The sequence below is a fragment of the Neomonachus schauinslandi genome, chromosome 13 (genome assembly GCF_002201575.2).
Source record: "Neomonachus schauinslandi chromosome 13, ASM220157v2, whole genome shotgun sequence".
Taxonomy (NCBI): domain Eukaryota; kingdom Metazoa; phylum Chordata; class Mammalia; order Carnivora; family Phocidae; genus Neomonachus; species Neomonachus schauinslandi.
In genome coordinates this window covers 89,913,753-89,927,420 of record NC_058415.1, presented here as the reverse complement: position 1 = coordinate 89,927,420, position 13,668 = coordinate 89,913,753, and the positions used below count along the sequence as shown (strand labels likewise).

The 13,668-nt window shown below is 50.2% G+C and overlaps 1 protein-coding gene across 2 annotated transcripts in view; it reads left to right on the top strand.

The window, feature by feature from the left end:
* The window catches only part of AK8 (adenylate kinase 8), a 115,251-nt gene that overhangs the window by 27,716 nt on the left and 73,867 nt on the right, over nt 1-13,668 (top strand). For both annotated transcript variants that reach the window (XM_044920645.1, XM_021691542.1), the window contains 3 exons: nt 11,397-11,478; nt 12,019-12,090; nt 13,238-13,438. In XM_044920645.1, coding sequence (XP_044776580.1) covers nt 11,397-11,478; nt 12,019-12,090; nt 13,238-13,438 — 355 coding nt within the window. The remainder of the gene's footprint in view (nt 1-11,396; nt 11,479-12,018; nt 12,091-13,237; nt 13,439-13,668) is intronic.

The following is a 13,668-nucleotide window of genomic DNA, read 5'->3' as shown; positions in this document are numbered from 1 at the left end:
AGCAGGGAGCCCGATGCGGGACTCGATCCCGGGACTCCAGGATCATGACCTGAGCCGAAGGCAGTCGCCCAACCAACTGAGCCACCCAGGCGCCCCTCGGAGAAAATATTTTGATGGTTGCCCTGGCGTGGTTTTAGGTAACTTGTGGGGAGACCTGTTTAGTGACTTTCCTCAACACATCGTAAATTGTTTCCATTATCAGTGCTTTCAAGGTCCCCCTTTGGCCTCGGTCCCATACAGTTTGACCAGGTTCAACTGCTGTGTTCCGAGAGTAGCATTGTGCCCCGAGACCTCAGGGCTCAAGGTTTGAGAACCATCTTCCAATTCGATCATGGTACCCTGTGCCAAGATTTCCTGTGTCCTCCCTCGTCATCTCTTTCATCAACTGAAACAAGGGTCAGCCACCAGGACGCTGGATTTTGAAATATTGAGTGAAGGCCTATCATAAAAGTGACTGTGCCCTGTGGAGGAATTCTAATTCGTCTTATCAATTTTTTTAAAACATTGTCTTTAGAAGTTATCCTACCTAAAACCTTTTACAGAAAGAGAAACTGAGGCCCAGATGGAAGAGGGACTTAGCTAAAGTCAGAGGACCAGTGGCCAGGACAGCAGGTTCCAACAGGTCCAGCTTCCACCAGGGTCTCTGTGATGTTGGGCCAGGCCCTTTGACAAAGGCACTTTTGTGTCACCAGAACCAGACTAAGTTGGAAGGTCATGGATGAGAAAATATCTGGCTAAGAGGAGAAAAAGAAGAAATGTTTTGATGTATGGTTGCCTCCGTCCCCCAGATGTGTGGTGGAGAAGGAAAGCTTTGTACCCAATTACCATGGCTTGTCAGACGGTGGGAGTTTATCACCCAGGAAAAGGCAGAGGCCCCTATGCATCAGGGGTGTGATTTATGGGCCCCACAGATGGCTTGTGTCCGCCTCTGCTGGCCGGAGCTGTCCCTGGCATGTTTGGGCTGCTGGGCAGCAGCTGGAAGACGGCAGAAGGGACCCGGTGGGGAGAGCCCCCCAGGCCATAGCATGTCCCTTGTGGGAGCTCTCTGAGGTCCCAGACAGGCCACGTGCGCTCCGGGGTCCACAGGGCTGCCTTGCTCTCCCTATTTAAGGAGATGCTACAAGCAAGTGCTTAGCACCGCGCCTCGCTCTGAGGTCCACTTAGGCAGGGTGAAGATGCTTTTCCCGTGCAAGAGGAGCAGGTGAAAACAGATCACGTATGGGCAGGAGAAGACTGCTCCTTCCTACTTCACTGCATTGGAGTCCGGCACACTTCTGGGGGCGCGTGTGACCTGCCGCCCAGCACGCCATTGGCATCATTACTCAAGTGAGTTCTGGAACATCCCACCGCCCGCATGGATGAAAATTAGCAGTCTTTTAAATGTAGGGCCGGAGGGAAAAAAAAAAATCAATGAAATTTAAAAACCAGCTGGAGTCCATCTCTGCTTCTGTCCACACGCCTTGGTTTTTCTTTGATTCTGTGAGCTTCCACTTGGGATGGAGTTCTACTGCTCGGGAGGTGAGGACTAGCTCGAAAGGAGGCCAAGCATGAGGCCGAGCAGAGGGAGGAGAGACAGGGGACGGGATGCAGCCGTGAGTCTGATGTTTGAGCAGCCGTAACTTCGGCGCCAGCAGAGAGAGGGGCCCGGTGAGGCTGGAAACAGGGCTGGACGTGGGGCCACCAGCACGTCACCTGGGCCGGGTTAGGTGCCCATTTGGCCGTGGACCTGAGGCTTGCCTCCCGAGAGCCAGAGACGCCGGCCAGGGGGGCAGAGCAGAGGGCGGCAGCTCCTCGTGCCCTCCTTCTGAAGCTCTTCACTCCTTGGTTCCTCAGTGAGCCGCCGCTACGAGCAGCAGGGCGTGTGCCAGAGGCAGGAACGCACGCTGGGCACCCCCGCTTCTCCAGCACCCGCGTCAGCCTCACGTGGCGCTAGCCCTTCATGTGCATCCTCACATCGAACCCCAACACCAGCAGGGGTGGGCGCTCCCAGCTCTGCCTGCCTCGCAGACAGGAAGTAGTCACACAGCTGGGAGGTGGGGGCCCCAGGGTCCCCATCTGGCTCAGTGCCATCAGTCTGTAGGATTTGAACGACATATGGAAAGTCACACGGGTGGTTTTTAGCTGTAATCTGTAACGTAGTCACTACCCCCAGCTTTAATTATTAGACTACCTCTACCATTAACTACACATCAGAGTATTGGTCAGAACACAAGAGCAAGTGGGTATTTCCTTGGTGTGCCTTTTCTTTACTGAGACTTGGTGGCATTCGCTAGCACCGAGACTGGTGAATTCTCATTCTCTGAAGACATGATAGATGTTCTCACATTTCCTTTGCAACAATTGGTTAGGTTGGGCTTTTCCTGGAGCAGCAGAAGGGGGTCTAGTCTCTGGAAGCAGATCGAGGACTGAGGTGAGAGGAGTTTAGGAAGACATGAACAGTGGGCCCGGCCTCCCGGTGTGTTGGGAGTGAATGCCCCTGGGGAAGTGAGCTGAGGGAGAAGAACGCGTTGACTGGGAGAGAGGGAGTAAGGGCGGGAGGGGGCTTTCTCGAGGGAGACAGAAGGACAGAGGGGCCAGCATCCCATGGGGGCGGGGCGGGGGAGCCGGAGGGACAGCGGCTCCTTGTGGAGGTGCAGCCCCGTGTCGCGCAGGGCGCTGCCCGCCTTGTGGGACCTGGCCTCACAGCTTCATAAAGTCACCCCTCTGTGGATTCAGCCTTTCTAAGTCTTGTGGAAATGCGGCTGCCCTAGCACCCCGATTGCTGGTGGGGGAGAGGAAGGAGTGGGTGTGCGTGAAGCGCCTCCTTGGGGCCAGGTACTTGACCTTCACACTTGTTATTGATGACCTCTTACTGCCCCCATTGTACAGACGAGGGCACTGAGACTCGGGGCAGGCTCATTGAGATGACAAAGCTGCGGGATTAGAGCCAAGATTTGGACCCAGCCACAGCTCCATCCATGGCCAGTGCTTTCCCTGCCCCGGGGCCCAGATGGGCTGCATGGGGGTCCCAGGGGAGAGATGGGCAGCGTGGGGGTCCCAGGACGAGGGGAGAGCTCCAGCTTACAGGGAGGCGGGAACAAGGGCTGGCTGCCTTGGTTTGGGGCTGTGCCTGGCTCAGTGGACTGGCACGGAGAGGGAAGCATGAGGTCTGAGGAGCCACTTGGGTCTGTGGGTGCGGGGACACTGCAGCCTCTGAGAATGAGGCCAGGGGCATTGGTACCCGAGCTCGGATGTAGCGCTCGGCCTGTGCCCTCTACTTGGGAATTCCCCAGAGAGGAGTGGTTTTAGTTGTTGATCAGACTAAGGTTCCTTGTCAGCCCCTCTCCAGTGGCTGCCCCTACTGCCGCGTGGGGTTCCCCCCTTCTTTTCCTGATCTCAGGGAGCTGGCAGAATAATGTAGGAGAAGCAGGCTGCATGGCTAGAAGTAAATTATGTCGTAATGTTCGAAGATCGTCAGAGGCAGGCCAGTCACTCGTCCTGTTGTTGCCTCCTGTTGTTGTCTTTGTTGGACCATAGATTTTTTTTTTAAGATTTTATTTATTTATTTGAGAGAGAAAGAATGAGAGACAGAGAGCATGAGAGGTAGGAGGATCAGAGGGAGAAGCAGATTCCCTGCTGAGCAGGGAGCCTGATGCGGGACTCGACCCTGGGACTCCAGGATCATGACCTGAGCTGAAGGCAGTCGCTTAACCAACTGAGCCACCCAGGCGCCCCTGGACTATAGATCTTAACAGTTCCCCTACTTAGAATCACCTGGTCCATGCCTCTTGATTCACAGAGGACATTCAATGCCTTGTACAAGTCAGGGCCAGCTGGGAGAGGAAATGGGTTAAGACAGATTTGGGGCAGCAGGTGACAGTTCGTCCCCCCAGGAGCAGACACTCTGACCTGTCCAATACAGAAGCCCAGGGTGGTGGGTGAACGCCCCAATGAATTAATGAATTGATGAGGGAGTGAATGAATGAATGGATCTTACCCCTCTGTAAAAACATGATGACTGTTTACCCATGTGCTGGACCCCAACCTGTGGCTGGTGAGGCTCCTACCCATTTCCAGAGGAGCATACTGCCCTTGGGGAGGGCCCCCGGGCCAGGCGATGGCAAGGTCCCAAGCACTCTGGAGCGGGTCCACTGTAGCCGAGGCCACTCACCAGACTCTAATACAAATTGTTCTAATACAAATGCGTTTCCCCTCTATAATTGGAAAGCTTTCCTCAGTTCCTATCTGGAATGCCCGTTTTTCTTCTTTCCAAGGGATCACCTTTCTACATGAACCCTTTATATTAATTTCTGCCAACTTGGGACGCCTGGCTGGCTTGGTCAGTGGAACATGCAACTCTTGATCTTGGGGTCATGAGTTCAAGCCCCACTTTGGGTGTAAAGATTACTTAACAATAAAATCTTTAAAAAAGGGACACCTGGGTGGCTGTTAGTTGAGCGTCTGACTCTTGATTTCGGCCCAGGTCATGACCTCCAGGTCGTGAGATTGAGCCCCGCATTGGGCTTCGTGCTCAGTGTCGAGTCTGCTTGAGATTCTCTCTCTCCCTCTGCCCCTCCCTGCACTTGAGCTCTTATGCACGCGCACGCTCTCTCCTTCTCTCTCAAATAAATAAATGAAATCTTTAAAAAAAATCTTCAAAAAAAGTTGTACAAACTTAAAAAGGATTCCTTCTTGCAAGTAGGTAGAGAAAAAAACCTAGTTCACCTTTCTCAAGATTATAATGATAAAACTAGCCACTTCTTTGTTGCTAGACACTATGCTTGTTTTGTGGGTGTTTGCTTAGGGCCCTTATTTAATTATCCCAACAACTATGGGCTAGACTGATATTATTGCCCCACTTTACAGATAAGGAGAACAAGGCTGGTGGGGGGGTGGTTGAGGTGACTGGTCGGAAGTCACCTGGCTGGCGGTGGCACAGGCTGATTCCAACGCCCCTGCTTTTCACCAGCAGATAATCTGACACCCTACAGGGCAAGTCTTATTTCTGAAGAGGTGTGACCACACCACAGACGTGCTGTGAAATGTTGGAGAGGAATGGCTCCATTAACTGGATGTTGTTGGATTATCCATGTCATTCATTTCCAACCAGAGCCACTGTGTCTGAACCTCAGAAGGAGATGTTAGCCCATCAAGTACGTTATCTCTGTCGTGGGCTATCTTGGTGTCATCCCTGCCTTGGAGATGGGATGGGACTGGTCCATTTGGGGACAGAAGCAGGTGGCCTTCAAACTGGGTTTTCCTCTGCAGAGCAGCTCCGGGGGCACCAGCGACATTTAATGTGAATTTGACTTTAAAATATATTTTTTTAGCTATTTGGTAACATGCACATCTGTGCTATACCAAATTTTAACACCCTGGAGCTCGTTGGTCTTTTAACCTGCAGACCTAGGAGTACTGATTGTCCTGGATCTGCATGTTTGTATGGAATGCCACACTTGTGTCACTGATGAGCAAGAGTGGGACTCAGCACTGTTGGTTATTGAGAGGAGTCACTCGTGCACGTCCAGCCTTTTTGGAGCAGGAGCATTGCTGCTGGGCTGGGCTCAGAAGGCCAGGCAGAGCCCAGGGCATGCCTTGTTGGTGCAGAGCCTGTGTGTGGGAGCAAGTTCAGGAATACTCCGTTCTGCTCCATTAGTACACTTGAGTGTGGTCAGGAATGCCAGCAGGTGTTGCGTATTGGTTGAAGTTCAACTTTGAAATAAAAATTCTTGTCGGTCATCCTTCAGATGAGTTGGACACGGAAGGCAGCCTAAGATGATACGGCAGGCTAAGGCGTCTGTGGTTTTGTATACACCAAAGGAACTGGTACTGGGGCAATCCGATGTCAACTTTTGCGTGTTTATCAAAATAGTCTCCTTGTTCTCACGGACTGCCTTTGCAACACATCAGTTTGCCAAACTCAAACTTTTCAGATGCATTTCTTTCTTTCTTTTTTTTTTTAAGATTTTATTCATTCATTTGACAGAGAGAGAGAGAGAGAGAGCACAAGCAGGGGGAGCGGCAGGCAGAGGGAGAGGGAGAAGCAGGCTTCCCCACTGAGCAGGGAGCCTGTTGCGGGGCTCGATCCCAGCACCCCGGGATCATGACCTGAGCCGAAGGGAGACGCTCAACCTACTGAGCCACCCAGGCACCCCTAGCTGCATTTCTTTCTGGCTGGTAATATGTCTCTTTTTTCCTTCTCGAGTATGTTGGGAAATCACAGAATACTTCATTAGAAAGAAGAGGGATAGCTGGTGGGTCTGTGGTGCATCTCATGATGCTTCCTCTGGTTCGGACTTGAGCTGAGTGAATCCGATTCGTCAGGTCCAAATCTTCAGCCTCAGATGGCCCCCTCAGGACTACGAGGAATCCGCATTCGGCTCCCAGAAACGTCTGCCGTGGAGCCTCCTGCATCTGCAGTTGGAGCTGGGAGCCAGCAAAGGGGCCTCCCAAGGGAAGCACCCGACTCTGGTCTTCAGAGGAAAGGGGAGGAAACCAGGGGCAATGCATCAGAAAAGCAGAGGACCCAGAAGGCAAGAGTTTTACGGCGTGAAGTTGCTAATTGTGCTTTAATAATAGTCAGGAGGGCAGAAGAGGCCAGTGTTCACACAGAACAGGACAGCCCGCTCAGCGTCGGGCCGCGCTCTGCTGGGCCTCGCCAAGTTCCCTGGGCTGGCTGGCTGCGTTCTTTCCCTTTTTTTCATCTGTGACATCTGCTCGGTGCTTGTCCCTCCTGTGATACCGTACCCCTCGCAGCTGTGCGGACCTCTAGCTCTGCGCTGCTGCATGGAGTGCCCTGAGCATACGGCCTTTTTGATGTGTGATAAAACAGAACGAAGCCACGGGGGTATGGCGAGCGAAGGCATCAGAATATCAATTAACCTGCTCAGAACAAAGCTGCGGCTCCAGAGTGGAATAGACATTTCACTGAAGTGTCAGGAAGATGGATAATGTATTCTAATTAGGGGTTGACTGATACTTCCGCATCCAGCCACTCCTGGTAGTCAGACCCACAAACCTAACGAGTGTCCCATCATGGCACTGGCCAGGTGCTGTTTACTGATTTATGACTTCTTGCTTTGCCAGAATTTGCAGCCATTAACTTGCCCTCAACCAAAGCTGCCGTTTTCCCTTGAAAGTGCAGTCCATCCTGCAAATGGGTAGTTGCTCATAACCTCTATAAATGCCAGAGCTCTGGGAAGGAAGATCTTTTCCGAGCGCTAAGCCTGGTGCTTCCATCTTAAGGATGCCCCAGGCCCCTACGCTCCCTGCTGCGGAGGCCTCGGTCACTAGCCTTCCTTCCCAGGAGGACTGACTTGGGCCTATGTGGGGATGAGGGATCTCCGTGGTTGCCTTTCCCACCAAGTGTGGGCTGCACTAATGGGGCGTGAGTGCTGCCCTAAGGGGTCCCTCAGGGACCTTAGTACCTGGGTGATCAGACCATCCCCTGGAGTCTGAAAGAGCAACCCTGGAGAGCCAGCAGCTTGGGATTCACTTCAGAGCCCCCCACCTTCTTTTAAAAATTTCACATCCACACCAGAGTGATGCTGGTGAGACCAGGCTAATTAGGGAGATGTTCCTCATTTTGCTGCACTTTTCCCGTGTAATTGGAAGGCCCGCTTTCTCCAGCAAGAAGTCGGTGAGAGCTGTTCCCCTGAATGGTTCTAAAAGCTTTGGACCACATCCTGATGTGAGCTGCAGTTTATGGATGAGATGATAATAACTGCTCCTTAATGCAATATTAAAAGCAGAGGTCTTTCTCGGTGCTGAGCGGAGACGGAGCTCCAGCCTTCTTTCGGCTTCAAAAAGGAACTCGAAACAATCCCCAGCCCTGGTGCCAGAAGTAATCAGTGGGCTTCCCGCCCCTCCCTCCAAATAAAGAAAAAATAAGGGGGTCTGAATGTAGCTAAAGTTCAGAAAATTTCGGTTTGGCTTCCAGAGCTGCGAGCGGGGAGTTCTCAGATGTGGTGCCTCCCGGGTCCCGTGGTGGTGTGCACATCCGTGGATGTTTGCTCTGCTCAAGAGCGGCAGCCCAGCTCCAGGCTGGCTGTAACAAGGACTTGAGGGAGCAAAAGGCTGTTAAAAAAATTTTTTTTGCACTTTTGCTTCATTAGCTCTAGAAACCAGGGTTCCATCAGCTGCGTGTTTTCCTGCATAATTTAAGAAATTAATGAAAGCGTGCCTGATTTTTCTAACACTCTTTACTCTGTAAATTTGTTTAGTTTTTTTTCTTTTTAACTGTCAGTGGAGGCCTTTGGAACCTAAATATTTTAATATTGAAGAAATGCAGGCCCTTTTCTGGTTAGTTCCTTTTTAGGAACACACGGTGTTATGTAAATCAGGTGTTATGGGTTATAAATGACCTTGACTCTGAGTTCACCCCCACAGGTCCATCCTCTGAGCTTAAAGCAACTAAGTTCTCCTAATGACATGAGGGAGGGGTCTATGGCAGGTGGTGCCCTTCTGGGGGCCAGTGTCAGAAACCGCAGCTTCCAGAGTGGTCACCTGACCGCCTCGCTGCAGAGGGTAGACCTGAAGCTGTTTGCTGCTTTATTTCACTCTTGCAAAGCTCACTTTACCTAGTGGATCTGGACATCAAATCTGAACCATTAAAAAGTCTGTGTGTGTAACTCTAGACTCTTGGCCCTTGAAAGGACTTTAGAAATTGTTTAATGTGAACCTTGCTGAGGGACATAAAAAAATCTACTTAAACAAATGGGAAGGTAAGGCAGTGAGATTGTGAAAATGTCAATTCTTCATACATGTATCCATTTAATGTCATTCCAGAGTTCTAGTGGAATTTCTATTTTTGAACTTGCAAAATATTTTTGCTGCTTACTTGGAAGAACACATTTTTGAAAACAAGAAAAAAGAAGGAGGAACATATCCTATTAGATGTAACAAACATTATAAAACAACATTTTAAATGGTGTGAGGGGGCGCCTGGCTGGCTCAGTCAGCAGAGTGTGTGACTCATGATCTCAGGGTCATGAGTTTGAGCCCCACGTTGGGCGTAGAGTCTACTTAAAAAATTTTTTTTAATGGCATGAAGGTGATTCTAGAGTCTACGGGCAGGAAGATGCCAGAGCCAACATGGTGTCAGCATTCAGACAGTGACAAAAATGACATTCAGAGGGGAAAAGATAGGCTGTTTCCTAGACGAGGTTGGGACATTTTGGTGAGCCAAAAGGAGACAAATTAGTTCACAGCCTCACGTCATTTTCAAAATAAAATGTGGCTCTATTAAATGTTTACATATAAAGAGCAAAATCCTAAGAGAACACAACTGAAATGCAAGTGGATATCTGTCAGCCTTTGCAATGGGAAAGGCCTTTTTGCAGAGCCACACAATGCCAGATCCAAAGAGGAAACAGCACGAATCGATATGGCCCAAAACTTACGTGTTAAAACAGCCCCTACACAAAATTAGAAGGTCAAAGACAAACTGTAGAAAATGTTGGCAGCATTGTTTGCCTCAAAGGGTCTGTGGTAGCATTTGCCAAAATGGGTTAATTCTTCTTATGTAAAGAACTTTTGTAAGTAAATAAAAGGACAAAACCCTAAGAGGAAACTTGACAGATGGTATGAATTAACATTTTGGAAACAAAAAAATTCAAATAACCAATAAACACGTGGAAAAAATATGGAGCCTCACTAATGATCAAAGAAATGTAAACTAAAGCAGCAATGGTATCCTCTACTTTGCTGGACAGATTTTCCTCCAAGATAATGCCAGACATTGACAAGGATACAGGGAAACAAGTGATCTGAGGTTGGACTCATAAACTGGCCGGGGCAGTTTTGTAGAGCGACATGGCAGAATGTATCAAAAGTCACAAAAGAAGGTGCCAACTTTTAGAAATCTATTTTCAGGGGGCACCTGGCTGGCTTAGTTGATTAGGCGTCTGACTCTTGATTTCAGCTCAGGTTATGATTCAGGGTCATGAGACTGAGCCCCGCATCAGGCTCCATGCTCAGCGGGGAGTCTGCCTGGGATTCTCTCTCTCCCTCTCCCTCTGCCCCTCTCCCCTTCTAAAAAATTTAATTTAATTAAAAAATAGAAATCTATTTCTAGGATATTCTGTGTGCATCAAGATGTACTTACAGCGGTTTTTAAAATAATGGTGCAAAACAGGAATGAAACTAAATGAACAATGTGAGATTGGTTAACATTTGTCAGGTCAGTTCATGTGGTACTCGGCAGCTATGAGCTTCCAGGAGGGGAGCATTTTGTCACATGGGAGAATGTTCCGGAAATGTTTTTGCTGTATGAAGAGAGTACAGACTACAAAGTAGTAGCACAGTGTGATTTGTTCCCCCCCAGGGGAAAGATACCAGTATGTGAAGGCTGGAAGGAGTTACAGCAAACTGTTAGCTGTGGCTAGTCTGGGCCGGTGGTGTTATCAGTGACTGGGCCGGTGGTGTTATCTATCAGTGACTGGGCTGGTGGTGTTATCTATCAGTGACTGGGCCGGTGGTGTTATCAGTGACTTGCGCCCTCATTTCAGCTTTCCAGTATCTTCCACATAGTGTACATCAATCATGTGTTTCCTTCACAATTGGACTTAAATGATTAATAAAAATAAATATGCTAGACCAGTTCCCTCGCTGTACCCAGAAGGGGCTGAAGCCTGAGAGATTTCAGCCCTGGAACAAGTTGGCTACAGAACAGAAATTTGAACCCAGATCTCTTAAAAAAAAAAAAAATTTTATTTATTTACTTGAGAGAGAGAGAGTGAGCACGAGCAGGGGGAGCGGCAGGGCAGAGGGAGAAGCAGACCCAGGGAGCCCAATGCGGAACTCGATCCCAGGATCCGGGATCATGACCGGAGCCGAAGGCAGACGCTCAACCAACTGAGCCCCCCGGGCGCCCTGAGGCTTGTTCTTAAGAAAAGTGGGGTTTCATGTTGACTCAGATGGTTCCTCCTCCCAGGATCCCCCATCCAAGAAGCTCTCTTTAGGAAATAATCCACAACGTGGAAAGAGCCATACGCTCAAAGCTGTTCATCACATGATTACGATCATGGGAGTTGCTGGCGGTTGAAATGTTCTGTCATGGGGTGTGGCTAGGCAACTATGGTGTGCTCACTGGGTGGGACGTTGTGTAGACCCTGAGAATTGTGGCAATGCAGAGGTGTGCTGATATGAGAAAGTGTTTTGGTAGCCATAATGTGTGATGGAAAAAATCAGGACATCAAATATCTATGTTGTGATTATAGTCATAAATGTAAGATTCAAAAGGAAATGTAATAGTAGAGAGTACTTGTTAAGCTGGGTGATGTGGCTATCAGAAACATTTACTTTCATTTGTTTTAAAAAGTTCTAGTTTTTCTATAAAGCTATGTTATTCCTTTTATAATTCCAAAAAAATCTAAAAAGTAAAAATAGATGAGCACCTTTCCAAATTCTCTGCCTAGGGCTGGATTCTGGATGGCATCCCTGAAACTCGGGAGCAGGCCCTGATGATCCAGACCCTCGGGATCACCCCCAGACATGTCAGTGAGTAGCCTGCGAAGGGCCCTCCGGCCAGGGTTGCAGTCCCCAAACCCCATGAGTGAGCACCCTGCTCTGTATCACCTGCTCCCAGCGCCCACCCTCAGCTCTGTACCATCCAAGACCCAGCAGGAACAAGGACAACATAGTTGAATTTTTCATAAAGCTAAAGGCATTTGGGGATTGCTCTTAGAAGAATGGGATTTTGTTTGACCCTGGTGGTTCCTTGTTCCAGGAATCCCACATCTGAGAAACTTTAGGAAATAGTCCAAAATATGGCAAGAGCATTTCGCACAAAGACATTCCTCGGAGCGTTATTACAGTGAATGTTTGTGCAAGTGGGGGCTGCCCGCTGTCCTGAAACTGTATCTTCGTGGTTTGGTGCCACGATCACTCTATGGGACTCTTGGGGGTGGAAGATGGTGGTTGTGTTAGTGTTATTCCACAGCAAGAGAGACATAAGCCGAGTTTTCAGCCCACGAGATTCAAATGTCTGGGACCTGCTGCCCAACATGCCTGGTGGTGCTGTCTTCCTTTTCTGTCCAGTTGTGCTGAGCGCTCCAGACACTGTCCTGATCGAGAGAAACTTGGGGAAGAGAATCGACCCTCAAACGAGAGGTATGCCATCTCCAGCCCCACCCCACTCCATGGAGTTTCAGAGACGATCGGTGATCCATGATCGTCACCCACCGTTTACTGAGCCTTCTCCACTTGGGGTGCCCGCAGAGGGCCCCATGGGGGCCACAGAGGCTCAGATGCTGCAGGCTGGGCTGGGAGCAGGAAGTCACTTGGCAGGTGATAAACTCCAGCAGAGGAGGAGTTGGAGGTCCCTGGGGCTGAAGAAGGAGCCCTGGAGATGTTGAGCTGGTTGAGGTGGGTCTCAGCTCTCGAAGACCAGGCAGTTCAGCAGGGGCCCGGGGCCCTTGAACTCTGGCCTTAGGCTTTGGCAGCAGACAGCCCTGGGTTTATGGACCCCGGCCCCACCCTTTCCATCTGTGTGATGTGGGATGAGTTGCCTAACATCGCCAAGACTCGTTTCCTTACCTGTACCTGGGGTGAGACCTACCTTGTGATCTGACTGCTGTGAAGACAAGCGTATGCAGGTGGCCCAGCAGAGTGAGCACTCAAAAGCCACAACTGTCCTTCCTGTTGTGCTGAGAATCCTCATCCTTTTGTTCTTTTTTTTTAAAGATTTTATTTATTTATTCATGAGAGATAGAGAGAGAGAGAGGCAGAGGCAGAGGGAGAAGCAGGCTCCCCGCGGAGTGGGGAGCCCGATGCAGGACTCGATCCCAGGACCCTGGGATCATGACCTGAGCTGAAGGCAGATGCTTAACCGACTGAGCCACCCAGGCGTCCCCTTTTGTTCTTTTTTTAAAGATTTATTTATTCGTTTTGGAAAGAGAGAGAGCACGAGCGGGAGGGGCAGAGGGAGAGAGAATCCCAAGCAGACTCTGCGCTGAGCACAGAGCCCGATGCAGGGCTCGATCCCACGACCCCGGGATGACGACCCTAGCCAAAACTAAGAGTCGGACGCTCAACCAACAGCGCCACGCTGGTGCCCCCTCATCGTTTTGTTATTGTTAATAGAGACGTAAGAGCAGCTCCAGAGCCAAAGCACATCCTGCACAGCTTAGGGGGGATGAATACCCCTAGGACCCTCACAGGCTTTGGCCCCCAGATGGCTCACCTCTGGCCAGATGCAGCAGTGGCCTCGGAGCCCTCTGGGCAGGTGACTCTGACCACGTACCTTTCCCCCTTGCAGAGATTTATCACACCACCTTTGACTGGCCCTCCGAATCTGAAATTCGGAACCGACTGATGGTGCCAGGGGGCATCTCGGAGCTGGAGACGGCACGGAAACTGCTGGAATATCACAGGAACATCATCAGGATCCTCCCCGCTTACCCCAAGATCCTGAAAGTCATCAATGCTGACCAGCCATGTGTGGACGTCTTCTACCAGGGTAAACACAAACAGCAGTGGGTTCCCCATGCACCTCAACCCTCCGCATCCCAGTGTCAACCCCCAACACGACTCAGGGTCTTGAGTCCATTTAGGGCAGGGGTAAGCAGCCCCACGCCCACCACTGCACTGTCATTGGAACGATAACAAAGGTTCACGGAAAGTGGCTGGAGTAGGTGTGTGTGTGTGTGTGTGTGTGTGTGTGTGTGTGAAAGTGGCTGGAGCAGGTGT